A 13603-nucleotide genomic window follows, 5' to 3' on the forward strand; every position below is an offset into this window, starting at 1 on the left:
TGGCATTAAGGGTACAGGCAGGGTAATGGGGTGAGCTCAGTGGGGAGGTCAGGACATCATGCAGAAGGTGATTTCTGCTCCCTGTGGCCACACTGCCTCACACGTGGTCCTGAGCTGGGGAAGGGCAGCAGGGATTTGCTCTTTTTTCAGCACTGCTCATAAGCAAAGCCCCAACGCCCACAGGTGTGACCTGAGGGGAACAGAAATACCTGCAGGGAGCTGGTTTTGGCCCCAGGCCTTGGGGAGGGTCAGAGTCCCCCAGGCTTACATAAGGTGGGCCATGGGTGTCAGCTCAGGGCTAAATCTGCCCCTGGGGTGCAGGAGCTCGAGCTCACCAAGTGCCAGTTGTTTGTGCCTGTTGGCTTCTACTTTTTCTAAAACTGCTTCCTGCTTTCTCATTTTTATCCCTGCAGCAAAAAGGAGACTGAATCAGAGGATTAGGCTGGTGCCAGAGGAAAGTGCAGAGCTTCTCTTCACTGGGTCCTGTCCTGCACCAAGGCTGGGTCCTGCTGGGTGCAGGAGCCCAGTGCCAGCCTGGGAGCCAGCTGTGCCAGGCTGTGTCCCACAGCACAGCACCAGCCACTGCTCAGGGAGAATCCCTGCAGTGAATTTCTCAGGGTTCCTTTTCCAGTACTGTTAAAATCTTTGTGTAAGCAAAGCTCACGTGTGAGTTCACAGCGCCTCACTGAAGTCCTTGTGCAGCTGCAGGGGCTGGTTTGCAGAGGTGCTGAGGCATTGCCACTGCAGAGCCAGCCTGTGTGTCCCACCACACCTCTGTGGCACTCTGAGAGCCCTCCCTTCCCTCTGGTTTTGGAGCAGCTTCCCCCTGTCCCTGCAGCCTGGGCTCTCCATTCCCCCTGCACGTCCCTGGGGAGCAGCAGCCCCAGTGCCCAGCTCTTGTGGAGGAAGGATCATCCCAGGGGAAAGGATGGGAGCAACCATCTCCCTCCCAGGAGCATGGGGAGGTCATTCCTGGCACACAGAGTGCTCCAGGTGCCCGGATCCCAGGCTGGAGATCTGCCCCAGCTCAGCCTGAGGAGCAGAGCCCGGAGCTTCTGTGCCCAAATCATCCTCAACCCTCATCCAGCCTGCAGGACCAAAGCTGCTCCCCCAAGGTGTGGGATCCTGGCTGGGGCTGGCAGGTGCTTCCTGACTGTTCTGAGGAGCAGAAGGTGCTCTGGGCGAGCCTGGTGTGGCTCTGCAAGATTCCAGCCTGAAGAGGAAGAAGGATGCTTTCCTGGGGTGGGGAGGGGCCCTGTGGGCTGTTTAACCTCCATTTTGCATAAATTTGTTTACAACTTTGGTTCTTTTCTGTCCTGGTGCTGCTCTGGGTGGGGAGGACAAAGCCCAGCCTGTTGTGTCTCTGCTGCGTTGGGGTCTGAACCGGCTGGGGACAGGGAGGAAGTGACAAACCCTGGGGCCATCAGGGCAGGGCTGGGGCTGGTCCTGGCGCTGCTGGGGACACGCACTGGCAGGGCCTTCCCTAAAACGCCTTTCTGACAGGTTTAGAAGGGGCACTTCCCTAAAAGCCTTTCTGACAGGTTTAGATGGGGCACTTCCCTAAAAGCCTTTCTGACAGGTTTTAGAAAGGACATTCCCTAAAAAGCCTTTCTGACAGGTTCAGAAGCCAAAGCTGCAGCTCCCAGCCCTGCACAGGAGCCGCCTCTCCTGGAAGCCTCAGAGCTGCTTCCCACCAGGGTTTGTCCAGGGCTGGACAGAGCCTGCAGGGAACAACACAGAGGAAGCTGCTCCTCTGGTCCTGAGGGCTGCTGCCAGGCTGGGGCACAGGGAGCGCTGGGCTCGTGCCTGGTGCTCCCTGTGGCAGGGGACACAGGGACAGCCGTGTGCCATCCCTGCAAGGACACAGAACCTCTGCCACGGCCTGAGGGAGCAGGGTGGGGACAGCCACAGCCAGCAGGGATCACTCCAGCGTTCCTCATGCCAGCCCCACACAAGCCAGTGGCTTCTCTGGCCATGGGGACAATCTCCTAAAGCCTGTCACAGGTTCAGGCACCAGTGACAGGGTGGGCAGGGGACAGCTCCTTCCCAGAGCTCATGGCAGAGCACCTGGGCAATCACCTGGGTTTCTGATTTGGCCTGTGCTGGGAGGGCCATCCCTGGCTCATCCCAAATTCTGGGTGACCCCACTCCCACTGCAGATTGAGCCCAGGTGTGCTGAACCAGGCTCCTCGTGTGGCTCAGCTGTGCTGGGGGAGGCTCTGAGGGGAGCAGCTCCTCCAGGACAGCCCTGGCAGAGCAGGGGAACCTTCAGAGTGTGGGACTGTGGCCTCTCCTGCCCTGGTGAGTGTCTGGCTTTCATCTCGTGTTTAATGTCTGTGGTTTTAATCCCTGATCTATTGGCGGCTTTTGTGTGCTTTTGGTTGGTATCTGACAATGAGGGATTTGGGCTGGGCTGGTCAGGGGAGGCTCTGCAGCCAGGGCTGTGATTTGGGTGGCAGCTGGAGGAATTGAGCCCAGCTCAGGCAGAAGGTGAGGCTGTGGCTGCTCAGGGTCTGGCACTGTGTGCTCCTGCTGGCATCCGGGTGTTTTGATCCATGGAGGCTCCGTGTGCTCAGCCTGTGAGGGACCCAGGGCTGGGGACACTGCAGGGGACTCTGCTGTCCTCAGCTGGCCTGAGCCCCCCCAGCTGCCTCTGCCCGTGGGTGAGGGAAAATCAGGTGAAAAAATAAAAAAATACAGCATAAAAACCAGCTCTGCATCCCTGCCCTGGCTTCCCTCTGCGTGAGGCTCCGAACTCCTCCCAGCCCAGGTAAACTCAGGTGACTCTGGATGAGTCACCTGGGGAGGCTTTGGTGCTGCAGTGTCCTGGCAGCCCCAGCAGCCCTGCTGGAGCCAGGGGCCCTGTGCTGTGCTTTGGGCTTTGCCTGGGCTCTCCCAGCTGCCCAAACGTGGCAGTTTAGTCCTTCCTAAAGGAAGGGACTAATCTCTGTGTTTGGTGTCTGCTTGTGGCTCTTTGGACACAATAAGGGATTAACTTGGTCTTTATCTAATTGGTTTATAACCCTGGGAAGGGAAAATCGCTTTGTAATGCTTGAAACCTCTTAACAGAAACTCAGAGACTGGAGACTGAGTGTCCTTCGAAATAAACTCATACATGGCTTGTCTTTTTTAACTCTCTGTTTGCTGGAAATTGGCTTTTCTGGGTGTAACTTGTTGGGAATCAGAGAATGGTTGTTGCTGGCGGGTTGTACATCCTCCAGCTATCACCAGGGGGTTTTTCTCACCATTTCCACCTGGGCCTGGCGGGGTGGAGGTGCCTCAGGGCTCGGTCACCCCCGGTGCTGCTGGGCAATGAGCTGCGGGGCTGGGGCAGGGATGTGGCTGCCCAGGGACGGCTCCTGGTGTCAGACTGGGCCAGAACTGCTTTGGGGTGGGTTCCTGACTCCCAGGTGCTGAATGGCTCTGCTGCAGATTCTCTGGAGCTGCTCCCCTGTTGTGTCCTGGAGAGCAGGGAGGAGGATCCCTGAGCCTGCCTTGCTTGTCCTGGTCCCGGGAGGAGGCAGAGGAGCTGCTTCAGGATGCATTTCTGTTTGTTCCGTGGTTTCTGAGGAGGTCTGGCTGAGCAGCTCCGTGCCAGGTGCCCGAGGCTGGGTGGGATGAGCTCCCACCTCCGTGTCTGGAGCCTGTGGCAATGTAGGTGCTGCCTGTGCAGTCTGAGCTCCTGTGACTCAGGGTTTGTATTTTGGGACGCTCCTGCCGAGCACGGGGGAAGTGTTTCACTGGGATTTCCCCCCTCCCTGCCCCCGTTCTCATTCCTCTTCCCTTTGGCTCGGTTGGGAGGCTTTAGGAGGGGCTCTTTCCCTCCTGGTTCCCCAAACCAGGTCCAGCTGCATCTCTGGGTGCTTGCCCTGGGTGTGGAGCTGGGCCCAGCAGCTGAGCCCATCCCTCCCCCCATTCCCGGAGCCTTTGGTGTTTGTGGGGCTGGCTGGGGCAGCTGTGGCCCCTGGATCTCGGAGCATTCCCCAGCTTCGGGCTCTAAATGGGCGGGTTTAGTGCTGCTCCCTCCCTCCCGTGGCAGCTGAGGCCTCTTGGATGTGGTGGCTCCTGGGCAGAGCCCGGGTGTGCAGAGGGAGCTGGGGAACGCCATCGCTCCCTTGCAGGGCTTTTGGTTCCTTTTTTTTTTTTTTTTTTTGTCCTTTTTTAAATTATTTTCCCCCTCCTTTTGTCCTATAAACGGTTCTCCCCCCAACTGCTCTTCCCGTTGTTGGTGTTGGTTGATCCTCCCTGATCCTCTCACCAACCCCCCCCGGCTTTATTTTAAGGCCCCATTAATTAAAAGCAAATGAGTGGAAGTTCTCTTGACAAGCAAATTAATAGCAAATGAGATGATTATGAGCTGTGTCATTAGGGTGATGGAGCAGCTTGTGCAGGGCTCAGCCCAAAGCAAATCCGTGGGGCAACAGCTCTCTCCTGTTGGGGGGCTGGAAGCTGCTCCCTTCCCCTCTTGGGCTGCTGGGTGGAGTTTGGGCAGCCAAGGAGCCACTGCGGCCCCGGGGCTGCAGGAGGAGGGGGCAGAGCAGAGGTGCAGGGGCATTCCTGCAGCCCACGGATGCTCTGGGGGTCCCCCATGAGCTGGGTCCGTCCATGGGGACGCGCTGGGAGTGCCCTGTCCCCACTCCGGCAGCGGGGTCAGCTTTAAAACCACGAGCCGAGGCTATGGAAGCAGCCCGTGATGAATTCCTGGGCTGGTTCCCGCCTCGGGGGCTCGGTGCAGGATGTTTCCTTAGGAACAAGCTTTTTCCTGCTTTTCTTGGCCCGCCTGCTTGGCGCGGCGTGCCTGTGCCTGCGGAGCCCAGCTGGTCACTGCTCGGAGCTGGGCTCTGCTCGTGGGGCTGGGGAGACCCTGGGGGCATTCCCTGGTCGAGGGAGACACAAAGAGCTTCCCTCGAAAAGCTGTTAGACCCCCTTGGCTCCTTCCCCTGTTCCTGTGTCTGTTCCTGTGTCCCTGAGCCACCCCTTCCCCGTTCCCTGTTTGGCCCCGAGACAGGGTCAGCCCCCAGGCCGGGGCAGAGAGAAAGCGAGACCCCTTCATGTGCGGCTGAGTAAAACATCTGTAGTTACCATGCAAAGATCCTCCTTGCTTCCTTACCCTGGACTATGCTAGCAGCAATTCAGGCTGCTGCGGGCTGTGCTCCGAGAGCCCCGGGAACGCCGGGCTGCCCGCAGCTCCACCTCAGAGCCGGGGCTGCGTTCGTGGGGCTGCGAGAGCCTCCCGGGCTGCCCGCAGCTCCATCTCAGAGCCGGGGCTGTGTTCATAGGGCTCAGTTCGTGGGGCTGTGCTCCGAGCCCGCAGCTCCAGCGCGGGGCCGGGGCTCTCTCGTTTCGTGGGCCTCGGTTCGTGGGGCTGTCTTTGTGGAGTTGCCCGCAGCTCCAGCGCGGGGCCGGGGCTCTCTCGGCTCGTGGGGCTCCGGGAGCGCCGCGCTCCCCGCGTGGGAGGCTCCGCCGAGCGGCTCCCGGCTCGTGTTGTGACTGGAGCCGCGTGTCTGGCGAGGGAACAGCTCCTGCCTGTGCGGGGAGGAGGAGGAGGAGGCCGGGGATGGAGGGACAGCCTGCGGGAAGGGAGGAGAGGTGGTGCCGGAGCCGGCTCTGCCCCTGTGCATCGCTTCAGGGACAAATATCCGCTGTTTTCCCGAGGAGCAGCGCTGCCTGCTCTAAAATCCCCAGCGATTCTTGGGAGAGTGTTTAGAGTCTGTGATAAATCTGGCGGCTTTGTAACTTGCCGGAGGGATGGTGGGCAGCGCCTCGATTAAAGCGCTCTGATTAACACACAAACCTTGTTTGTAATGAGTGGGACTGGGAGGGTGTGGAAATCCAGCTGGCGTGTAATGAGGTTACTCCAACAAATTACTCGGATATCAATTACTCCGCTAGGTAAATGTCACCTGCCTTCTCTTTGTTTGCGGTAAACTGGGATCCAATTAGCTCGCCGTGCTTCTTGCTCGTGCCTGAACTGCCGAGGCAGGGCAGGGCTGCAGCCGGGCTCTGCCTCACCCGAGGGGCGCCACCGGGGCCGGGGACATCCGCGTCCCTTGGGGAAACATCCTGGCCCCTCCTGGTGCCACCTCTGAGCCGAGTCCCTCTTGGAAGCCCCCGGTCTGTGCGGCCCCTGCGGCCGCCCCGAGCCTCCTGACGCCTCCGATGGCAGGTGGATAAATTCCGCTCTGCTGCAAAGAGGCTCCTTTCCCTTCCCTTTCCCTTTCCCTTTCCCATCCTCCTGCCCGGGCTCTGCCAAATGCGCCGGGAGGGAGCGAGGGGAGGGAGCGAGGCGGCAGGAGCCGCTCCCGAGGCCGGGTCGGAAAGGGCAGCAGGAGGTGCCGGGGGCGCTGCCCCTGCTCCAGCCCTGGGGCAGGGCTCTGGCTGTCGGGAGTGCGAGGCAGACCGAGCTGGGGGTCCCGGGCAGCCCGGGGTCGCCGTGATCCTCCGGCCCGGGGCTCCTCTCCCAGCCCAACACAGGGGTTCTGGGGAGGGAGCAGAAGGGACCCGAAAGCGTCGCCAACTGTGGAGCACACACAGCCCATCCCAAATCCAACATCGGTGCCCGAAACCGCCCGGTCCCCGGCACGGGGAGGCTTTGGGGGGGCTGGAGAGGTGTGAGCAGGGGATGGGCGCCAGCACTGGGGGCACCTGGGGTCCTGCTCCGCTTTCCGGAAGGAGCAAATCAGCGCTGCCGTGTCCCTGTGGGGTTTTCCTGCCCCACCGGGTGTTGGGGGGCAGGCGCCAGGTGTGGGGTGCTCAGGGTGCTGTCGTTCCCCTCCGGGCTGCTCCAGAGCTCTCCATGCCTCCTGCCCTGGCTGCCGCCGGCCCGGGCTGCGGGGCGGGATGAGCGATGCTCCAACGCGCCGCAGGCGATCGCTGACCTCATTTCAGCAGCGCTGTGGGGTTTGGCATCTGTTGCTGACGCGGAGGGAAATGGGGGCCTGGGGACCCCCCAAATGTGCTGCCCCGGTACCCCCAAGTCCTGGGGAGCGCCGGGGGTGCTGGGGCAGCACAGGGTGGGCTCTGACCCCGCTGCACCACCCACTCCTCCCGTGTGCCCCCTCCCGTGCTCACTCTGCTCCACAAATGCTAATTAATCTCCATAATTAGTTTGATGCTGCATCTATTTTTAATCAGCTTTGGAAGACAGAGTCTGCCTCTGCTCCGTGCACGCCCACGGGCTGTCCCAGGGCGGAGCGGGCTCGCTGGGGGACCCTCCGGTGGGACCAGGGCTGTTATTGCCCTCTGCGCCCCCGGGAGGGGCTCGGGACCCCCCACGGGACCCCCAGCCAGAGCAGGATCCGCCCAGAGCTCCTTGGTGGAGTCTGAGATCCCAGCCCCTCCATAATCCGCCGGGATGAATAGGAAGGATGGAGGCAGCAGCTGCCAAGGTGACGTTTGACAGCAGCTGGGAAAATCGCAGGAGGAGGAGCCCGGGAAGAGGCTGTGAAAAGATTCTGAGAAGGCAGAAGCGGGGGGCAGCCCCGTGTTCTGCAGCGGGGGAGGGCTGGATGGGGTGCCCTGGTGCCCGGAGTCAGCCTGGCTGGGGGAGCAGCCCCGTGGGGAGGCTGCGGGCTGCGAACAGCGGCGCTGGCGCTGGAACTGCCGGCTCTGGTCGTGCTCTCCGGAGGGAGGAGGGCTCGAGGATGCCCGGGCAGGGCCTCGGGGTGTAGGAAGCGATGCTCTGCCAGCACCGGCTCCCGAGTGGCATTTGAGGGCCGCAGTCGCAGCCCGTGACTCACGCCTGTGACCGGAACGCTCTGTCGGCCTTGACTCGGTGCCCGGGGCGGCGTCCAGCGGCCCGCGGTGCCCTGGGCTGGGCCCTGCTGCCCCCGCCCTCTCACGCAGGGATCCATCCCATCCCATCCTCATCCTCATCCTCATCCTCCCCGGGCCGGGATGTCCCCAGCCCTGCCCGCCTGCCGCCTTTGCCGCCCACCTCCCTGCCCTCCTCCTCCTCCCGTGCCAGCCTGAGGGCGGCTCCTTGGAGCCCCTCGGTGTCCCTGGGGAGCCTCGGGTGCTCTCTGGCAGCCGGGACCCTCCCCGTAGTGCCCAGAGCCGGCTGGGGGAGCTTAGGCTGGAGCTGCTGCCGAGCCCCAGGGGCTGGGATCCCCCTCGGGTGCTGCTGCTCCCGGCCCGCTCTGGGCTCCGTGCTGGGGAGGAGGGGATGTAGAACCCCCATGGGCTCCGTGCTGGGGAGGAGGGGATGTAGAACCCCCATGGGCTCCGTGCTGGGGAGGAGGGGATGTAGAACCCCCATGGGCTCCGTGCTGGGGAGGAGGGGATGTAGAACCCCCCATGGGCTCCGTGCTGGGGAGGAGGGGATGTAGAACCCCCCATGGGCTCCGTGCTGGGGAGGAGGGGATGTAGAACCCCCATGGGCTCCGTGCTGGGGTGGAGGGGGGGATCTCCTTCCCCCATCGGCAGCGCAGGCTGAGCGCTTTCTGCAGCCACGTGCCCGACGTTGCTGTGGTTTCCCCGGCCCAGCCGTGCCCGTGCGGGGGGAGCTGAGCCCCCCTGGCTGTCGGGGGCTGTCCCTCGTTCCCTGCCTCATGCATTTTTAATCCGGGGCTCCTGGAGCCATGTGCTCCCGCAGCCGGCGCGCCGTGACACATTCCCTGCTCATTAATCCAACATCGGCATTTATCAAGTGCCTCGCCCGCCGCGGGCTGCGTGGTGATGATGGTGATGATGCTCTGGGACGCTGCCGGTCCCGGTGCCGCAGGCAGCTCCGCTCGCAGGCGGCCCCGGGCGCTCCCGTGCACGCAGCCAGGTGGGAAAGGCCGTTCCAGGACACGCTGGCTCCTTTTTTCGGGGGTGCTTCGCTGTAAAACGCAGCGTGCTTCAGTTTTGCTCTCCCCATCACCTCCTGTCACCCCTGGGAGCCCCGGAGGAGCTGGGATCAGAGGAGGATGCAGAGAGCCCGGCCCGGCGGTCCCTGCCATGTGTCTGCAGAGGAGCCGGATCAGGGCTGTAAATCCCAGCTGCTCCTGCCCTTAAGGACCGGCCCTCGCCCCCGGCGGTATTTGCGAGCCATCTCCCGGCTCCTGGGCCTGTCCTCACGCAGCCCAAGATCTCCATCTGCTCTAAAAGCTGCTGGATTTAGTGCTCTGGGGCGGGAAGCGCTCCCTGATCCCGGCTCGGGGCTGGCTGTCACCGCAGAGCTGCTGCCACCAAACCCGAGCCGCGGCTCCCGGTGCAGCGGGAGTGTCAGGACGGTGTGAGATTGATGGGCCGGGCTGCTCTCACCGCTGCCAGGATCCTCCCTCCCTCCTTCCCTCCCTCCCTCCCGCAGGAGCTGGCACCGCTGCGGCAGGGACGGGGACAGGGCCGGCCCTGCCCGGGGCTGCTCTGCCTCTCGCTGCCTGAGCTGAGGGCACCCATCGATACCCGCAGGCTTTGGGGGGCCAAGAGCAGCTCGAGGGTCGCTCGCAGCCCCGGGAAGCCCGGGGGCGATGAGCAGGGTTTGTTACCCGCTGAGTGAGGGAGTTCCTGCGGCTCCCTCAGCCTCCGCCCCCGTCCCCATCCCAATATCCCATCCCCATCCCAATATCCCATCCCATCCCATTATCCCATCCCATCCCATCCCACCGTAGCCTCCCCCGCCCTGCCCTGGCCCTGCACAGCCTCGGGCTGGGGGACAGCCCGATTTCCACCTCAGCAGCGCTTGCCAGGCACCCCAGGGAAAGCTGAAGCCGCCTGTTTGGGGGTTCTGTCATTGCAGCTCAGACTGGGGAACCGGGGAAGGGGAGCTCGTGGTGGCACCGTCCTCCTCAGCACCCGCTCAGTGCCCGCTGTGCCCCCTGTGCCCATGTCACTGCCCACCCTGCATTGTCCCCTCAGCCACAGCTGTCCCCTGACTCCTCTCTGACTGTGGGTGATGGACGGGTGGCACATCACACTCGGCCGTCCCCGTGGGCTCGGTGAAGTGCCCTGAAACAGCCCAGGTGTCTGTCTCACCTTTCCCCTGTGTCTCACCTTTCCCCTTTGGAGAGGAAGAGGCTGGATGGGGGTGGCAGGGCTGGCTGAAGGACGGGACCCCGGGGTAGGAGGTGGCAGGTGACCAGTCAGGGACACCTTTCCCAGAGGCTGCAGTGACTGGGGAAGTTCTTGGGAAGGTGCAGCACAAGTGGCTGCAGGACCCTCAGTGCCCTTCCCTGTGGCCACTGCTGTGACTGTCCCTGTTGCCACCCCCAGCCCCTGGGAGCTGAGAGTTCCTGGGTTGTCCCCAGCTGTGGCAGCAGCAAGGGCTCTGCTGAGCTCCCCCAGCTGTGTCCCTTGAGGCTGTCCCCATGTCCCTGCTGCTGTCCCCATGTCCTTGCTGCTGTCCCATGTCCTTGCTGTCCCCGTGTCCCTGTTGCTGTCCCCATGTCCCTGCCGCTGTCCCCATGTCCCTGCCACTGTCCCCGTGTCCCTGCCGCTGTCCCCGTGTCCCTGCCGCTGTCCCCGTGTCCCTGTTGCTGTCCCCATATCCCTGCTGCTGTCCCCGTGTCCCTGCCGCTGTCCCCGTGTCCTCCTGTGCCCGAGGCAGAGCCCCGGGCTGGATCCACCCCATTCCCGTCCCGCTCTGCCGTGGGATGGGGGAGTTTCGGGGGGGCTGTGTGGGAGATCTCTTGGGCTGGCTACAAGGGATAAGTGATGATTTCCCTCCCTGTACGTTTGATGCGGTTCCTGTGGGTCAGGGGGAGGCTGCAGCTCTCGGGGACAGTGCTGGGGACACTGCGCTGGCCTGTTCCCACCTGGCCCCGTGAGCCGCAGCTCAGATTCCCCCGGGAGCGCTGCATTCCAGGAACTGCGGCTGGAGCCCAGCCCGGCTCCCGAGGGAGCGGCGGAGGCAGCCGGGCCCGGGCTTTGTCACGGTGCCCACACCCGGAGCAGCTCCTGCAGAGCCCCGGGTGCCACCGTCCCTGCACCAGCCTGGCAGGACCCACAGGGAGCTCACAGACAGCGGCTTGAGGGAAAAATACATCAGTTAGTGTTACATAAAGCAGGGAAAGACGTGGTGTGAGGGTACGGGAGAAGGAGACAGCCTGGCACAGAGGCTCAGGGAGTGCCTGAGCCAGCTCCGAGAGGAACTGGGCAGAAATCTCTGCTTCATGCAGGCACAAAACCTTCCTGTGGAAAAAGACAAGCTGCTGAGCACTGGCTGCTCAGGGAACAGACACACGTGAGAGAAGCCGGTGTCTTTCTTCACGCTTTATTGTGTAAAAATAAAGTCAACAATTCATGTAATCCCAGCAATAAAATGGAAAAAGCATGAGAATCCGTAGAAACAGTGCATTGTCAGAACTGCCGATGCGGGCCGGATGCACGGGGTGTCAGAACCCCTTCAAATCCCAAAGGAGACAGAGCCAGGAGTAGGAAAAATGTACAGCTTTGGTTAGCAAAATAATGACAAATTAAGATACATCGATTCTCTCCCCTACTGTACACTATGTACACTGCGTTGACATCACACCCTTTCGTGGTTTTTTGACAAATCCAACGCACCTGGGGCTGGAGGTGAAACCCGTGCCGTGGTCTCGCTGTTGTTCTCAGCAGGTTCTGCCTGTGCTCGCCGATGTGAACGGGGGCTTGGGAGGAACTGAAATTAACTCTCGATGGTTCGGGGTTTTTTTTCTCGCACCAAGAGCGCGGCTGAGGCTCCGCTGCCCTGAGCCGTGCGCGGGGTCTCGCTCCGGGGCTGCCGCTGCCTGCGCCGGCCCCCGGGGCAGCCGAGGCGGGGCGGGCTCCGAGCTCCGTGCCCGGGGCAGCTCCCGGGCCCGCGCCGGCCCCTCCGCTCCGCCCGTGTCTTTGCCGCATCTTTGGAGCTGGTCGTGAGGCTCTGGAGCCCCGGGTGAATTCTCTGCCTCATCCTCCGCTGCCGCCCAGGGCTGCCCTGGGGGGGCAGGAGGGGGGCTGGGGAGTGATTTCTGCAATCTGTAGTACAAACCAGGAGTTTAGAAAAGGAAACCATACAAAATGCATCTGTTATCTCAAAATACGCTTCTTTATCTCTTTTTATCCTGCAGAATCTCAAAGCACTTTTTTTTTTTTCTCTCAGGGAGCGCTGATAATTCTATATATATATTTTTTTTTTATCTTCATAAAAATACCCTTTTTTTTATTGGTAATAAACTTCCCTTTACAGTAAGAGAAACAAGAGAGTGTATTATCAAAAGCAGAAAGGCTTCAGACCTGTCAGTGGGAGCTGGGCTGGAGGGGACGGTAAAGGCTATTTGTCACCAGCTACGGCGCGTAGGAGCCTCGGGGGGCTGCAGGCGGCGGGGCCGGGGGTTCCTGAGTGCGGCAGGTCGGGGAGCGGGGCCGGGGGGTCCCGCCGGGGGTCCCGCCCCGGTGCCCGCCGCAGCCCGGGGCTATGGCTGTGGTGCTCGGCAGCAGCGCCGGCCGGGAGGGGCGCGGGGCTCCGGGGGAACGGGCGGAGGGGTCGCCCCTCCTCGGGGTCCCGGGTTGGAGCGCAGCTGGGGAGGGGGGATGTTAGAGCTCTCCCCCAGCTCTGGGGGCAGCGGCCTCCCGGGGGTCAGGCTGGACAGAGAGAGGAGCCCCGAGGGGGCTCCGGGCCGGGTCCCGCAGCCTTTTCAGGCGCCGGTGCCCGAGGAAAGCGGCGGCGAAGCGGGGGCCGGGCCGGGGGGCGGCGGGGGGGGCGCAGCCGCGCCAGGCCAAGGCACGCAGGCGTTGAAGGACGTTGGCAAGACAGAAACCGGAGGGTCGTGGGGCTCCGGGGGCGGGCGCCCCGCTGCCGGGGCATCCCTGCTCCCGGGACAAGTCGGGTGGCTTCGTTCTCGGTCGTTTTTGCGCAAAACAAGGAGGAAAAAAAAAATAAATAAAAGAACCCGCTGAGGAGGTTTCTCTCGCTTGTCCGTGGCCCTAGTTGAGCTGGCGGCAGGCCTCGAAAGTCCACTTGGTGGCCCCGCCGTAGATGTCGATGTTGGCCTCGGCCCAGGCGATGACATTGCCCGCGAGTGCCTTGGAGCTGCAGGTGGCCAGGCCGTACACCTCCCCCGGGCTCAGCTTGCGGTCCCACACGTTGAAGTGGGCCAGCTCCCCCACGAAAGCCTGCGTGGCGTCGAAGCCGCCGCCCAGCGTGTCCTGCGGAGGAGCCGCGGTCAGCGGGGCACCCCCGGCCCCGTCCGTGCCCCCGGGGGCTCCGGCGAGCGGGGCCCCGCGGCCGCCCCGGCCCTTACCTGCTCCTGGCCCAGCACCAGCACGCCCTGCGGCTTGATGGGGTGGTAGGGGGCCAGGTTCTCGCCGTTGCCCGTCTGCGTGCCGTCCTGGTAGGCTTCCCACACCCCGTCCCGCGTGGTCCAGGTGACGCAGATGTGGTGCCACTTGCCGTCGTTGATGGCGAAGGGCAGCTTGGCCACCTGCGGGCAGCGGCTCGGGGTGGTCACACGGGGGTCCCCCCGCGCCGCCCCCCAGCCCAGCGCCCTCCCCGCGGCCCGGGACCCTACCTTGTCGTTGATGAGGATCTCCATGGGGTTGTTGCCCCACTCGATGAGCACCAGCTCGTTGGCCTGCCCGGGCACGGCGTAGGAGAAGGGGGTGCCCATGCCGGGGGAGGCGCTGGATTTGATCCACATGCAGATGCTGAAGGCGTACATCTCGG

At 63.0% G+C, this 13603-nt stretch overlaps 1 protein-coding gene across 1 annotated transcript in view; it reads right to left on the bottom strand.

The window, feature by feature from the left end:
• Window positions 1–11178: 11178 nt before the first annotated feature.
• NPTX1 (neuronal pentraxin 1) overlaps window positions 11179–13603 on the bottom strand; it is a 3781-nt gene continuing 1356 nt past the window's right edge. The window contains exons 3-5 of the mRNA XM_066565838.1: window positions 13449–13603; window positions 13182–13361; window positions 11179–13086 (exon numbers count right to left, since the gene is read on the bottom strand). The exon at window positions 13449–13603 is cut by the window's right edge and continues 90 nt beyond it. Of these exons, the coding sequence (XP_066421935.1) occupies window positions 12865–13086; window positions 13182–13361; window positions 13449–13603 (557 nt within the window). The 3' untranslated portion in view covers window positions 11179–12864. The remainder of the gene's footprint in view (window positions 13087–13181; window positions 13362–13448) is intronic.

This window comes from Molothrus aeneus, chromosome 26, assembly GCF_037042795.1.
Source record: "Molothrus aeneus isolate 106 chromosome 26, BPBGC_Maene_1.0, whole genome shotgun sequence".
In the NCBI taxonomy this organism is placed as follows: domain Eukaryota; kingdom Metazoa; phylum Chordata; class Aves; order Passeriformes; family Icteridae; genus Molothrus; species Molothrus aeneus.